This window comes from Austrofundulus limnaeus, unplaced genomic scaffold, assembly GCF_001266775.1.
Source record: "Austrofundulus limnaeus strain Quisiro unplaced genomic scaffold, Austrofundulus_limnaeus-1.0 Scaffold239, whole genome shotgun sequence".
Lineage (NCBI taxonomy): Eukaryota > Metazoa > Chordata > Actinopteri > Cyprinodontiformes > Rivulidae > Austrofundulus > Austrofundulus limnaeus.
The window spans coordinates 46,966-48,271 of NW_013952641.1; the positions used below are offsets into that span (position 1 = coordinate 46,966).

Consider the following 1,306-nt stretch of genomic DNA (forward strand, 5'->3'; position numbering starts at 1 on the left):
AGTTTCAGGTGAACTCAGCCTTATAAGCACTGCCTCCACGTGGTGGACAAACAGGTTAGTCACATGCGAAAGAGGGCCACAGTTTGCATATTCAGAAAAATTAAACTGCAAATGGTACTTTGAGAATGTTATTGTAAGAAAGTGTCATAAACTGCAGCAGAAGTATGCATGAGCGATGAATTCAGATTAAGATCTGAACATATAATTGCAGAATATTTTATTTTACTTATATATATATACACACTGTATGTATATATAAATATTCTGTGGTTCTGTCTCAGGTTCTGTGGTTCTGTCTCAGGTTCTGTGGTTCTGTCTCAGGTCTTGTCCAGAGTGTCGGGTCATCTCAGAGTTCGTCATCCCCTCGGTGTTCTGGGTGGAGGATCAGGAAGAGAAGGACCACCTGATTGAGCTCTTCAAGTCCGGTGTCAGGTGAGCTTCCTGTGTAAGCCCCACCCCCCTGCTGTCGGCCAATGAAGTGCGAGTGTTAACAGGAAGTGTTCTTTCTGCAGTAAGAAGGCCTGTAAGTACTTCGATCAGGGCCGCGGCTCCTGTCCCTTTGGAGGGAAGTGTTTGTATCTTCACGCCTTCCCAGACGGAACCCGGGCGGAACCGGACCGGGCCCGGAAGCAGCTGAGCTCTGAGGGAAACGTTCGGGTCAGAACACACCGCTGGTGTCTGGGAGTTGTAGTCCATGTCATGTGGGACTTGTAGTTCTAACGCTGCTTCTCTCTTCAGTTCATGAACAACGTTCGTTTGTGGGATTTCATCCAGGAGCGCGAGCAGCAGGCCACGCCCCTGCCGTCCATGGATGATGACATCACTGAGCTTCGGGAGCTCTTCATGCAGATGTCCGGTCCAGGCCAGGAGGAGGCAGAGGCTCCACCCACTGCAGAGCAGTAGAGAAGTGGGCGGAGCAGAGTCTGCCAGCGGGACGTCCGTGTTAACGCAGATTAAATCCTGCAAACCTCTGCTACTTCCTGTCTGGAAAAAAACTACTTCCTGTCTGAAAACAAACAAAATGTTCATGTGTGACCTCATCATGTGTGACCTCATCATGTGTGATTTAATCATGTATGACCTCATCATGTGTGATTTCATCATGTATGACCTCATCATGTGTGACTTCATGTCCGCAGGTTTGATTTAAAAACAGATTTTATTTATTGTATAAAAGTCGATGTAAAACCTGCATGTTGTGTTGAGTTATTTTCACACCTGACGACAGGAAGTGACCCAGCAGGCTGTCACAGGTACACACCTGACGACAGGAAGTGACCCAGCAGGCTGTCACAGGTACACACCT

General features: G+C 47.9%; 1 protein-coding gene and 2 long non-coding RNA genes across 3 annotated transcripts in view; 2 read left to right on the forward strand and 1 right to left on the reverse strand.

Annotated features, from left to right (window-relative positions):
* Positions 1-1,192, forward strand: part of mkrn2 (makorin, ring finger protein, 2) — a 10,269-nt gene extending 9,077 nt beyond the window's left edge. The window contains exons 8-10 of the mRNA XM_014020061.1: positions 322-432; positions 513-657; positions 739-1,192. Coding sequence (XP_013875515.1) covers positions 322-432; positions 513-657; positions 739-903 — 421 coding nt within the window. The 3' untranslated portion in view covers positions 904-1,192. The remainder of the gene's footprint in view (positions 1-321; positions 433-512; positions 658-738) is intronic.
* Positions 864-1,306, reverse strand: part of LOC106525735 (uncharacterized) — a 1,836-nt gene continuing 1,393 nt past the window's right edge. The window contains exon 2 of the long non-coding RNA XR_001311158.1: positions 864-1,218. This is a non-coding gene — a long non-coding RNA (uncharacterized LOC106525735). The remainder of the gene's footprint in view (positions 1,219-1,306) is intronic.
* LOC106525736 (uncharacterized) overlaps positions 1,219-1,306 on the forward strand; it is a 951-nt gene continuing 863 nt past the window's right edge. Inside the window, exon 1 of the long non-coding RNA XR_001311159.1 lies at positions 1,219-1,296. This is a non-coding gene — a long non-coding RNA (uncharacterized LOC106525736). The remainder of the gene's footprint in view (positions 1,297-1,306) is intronic.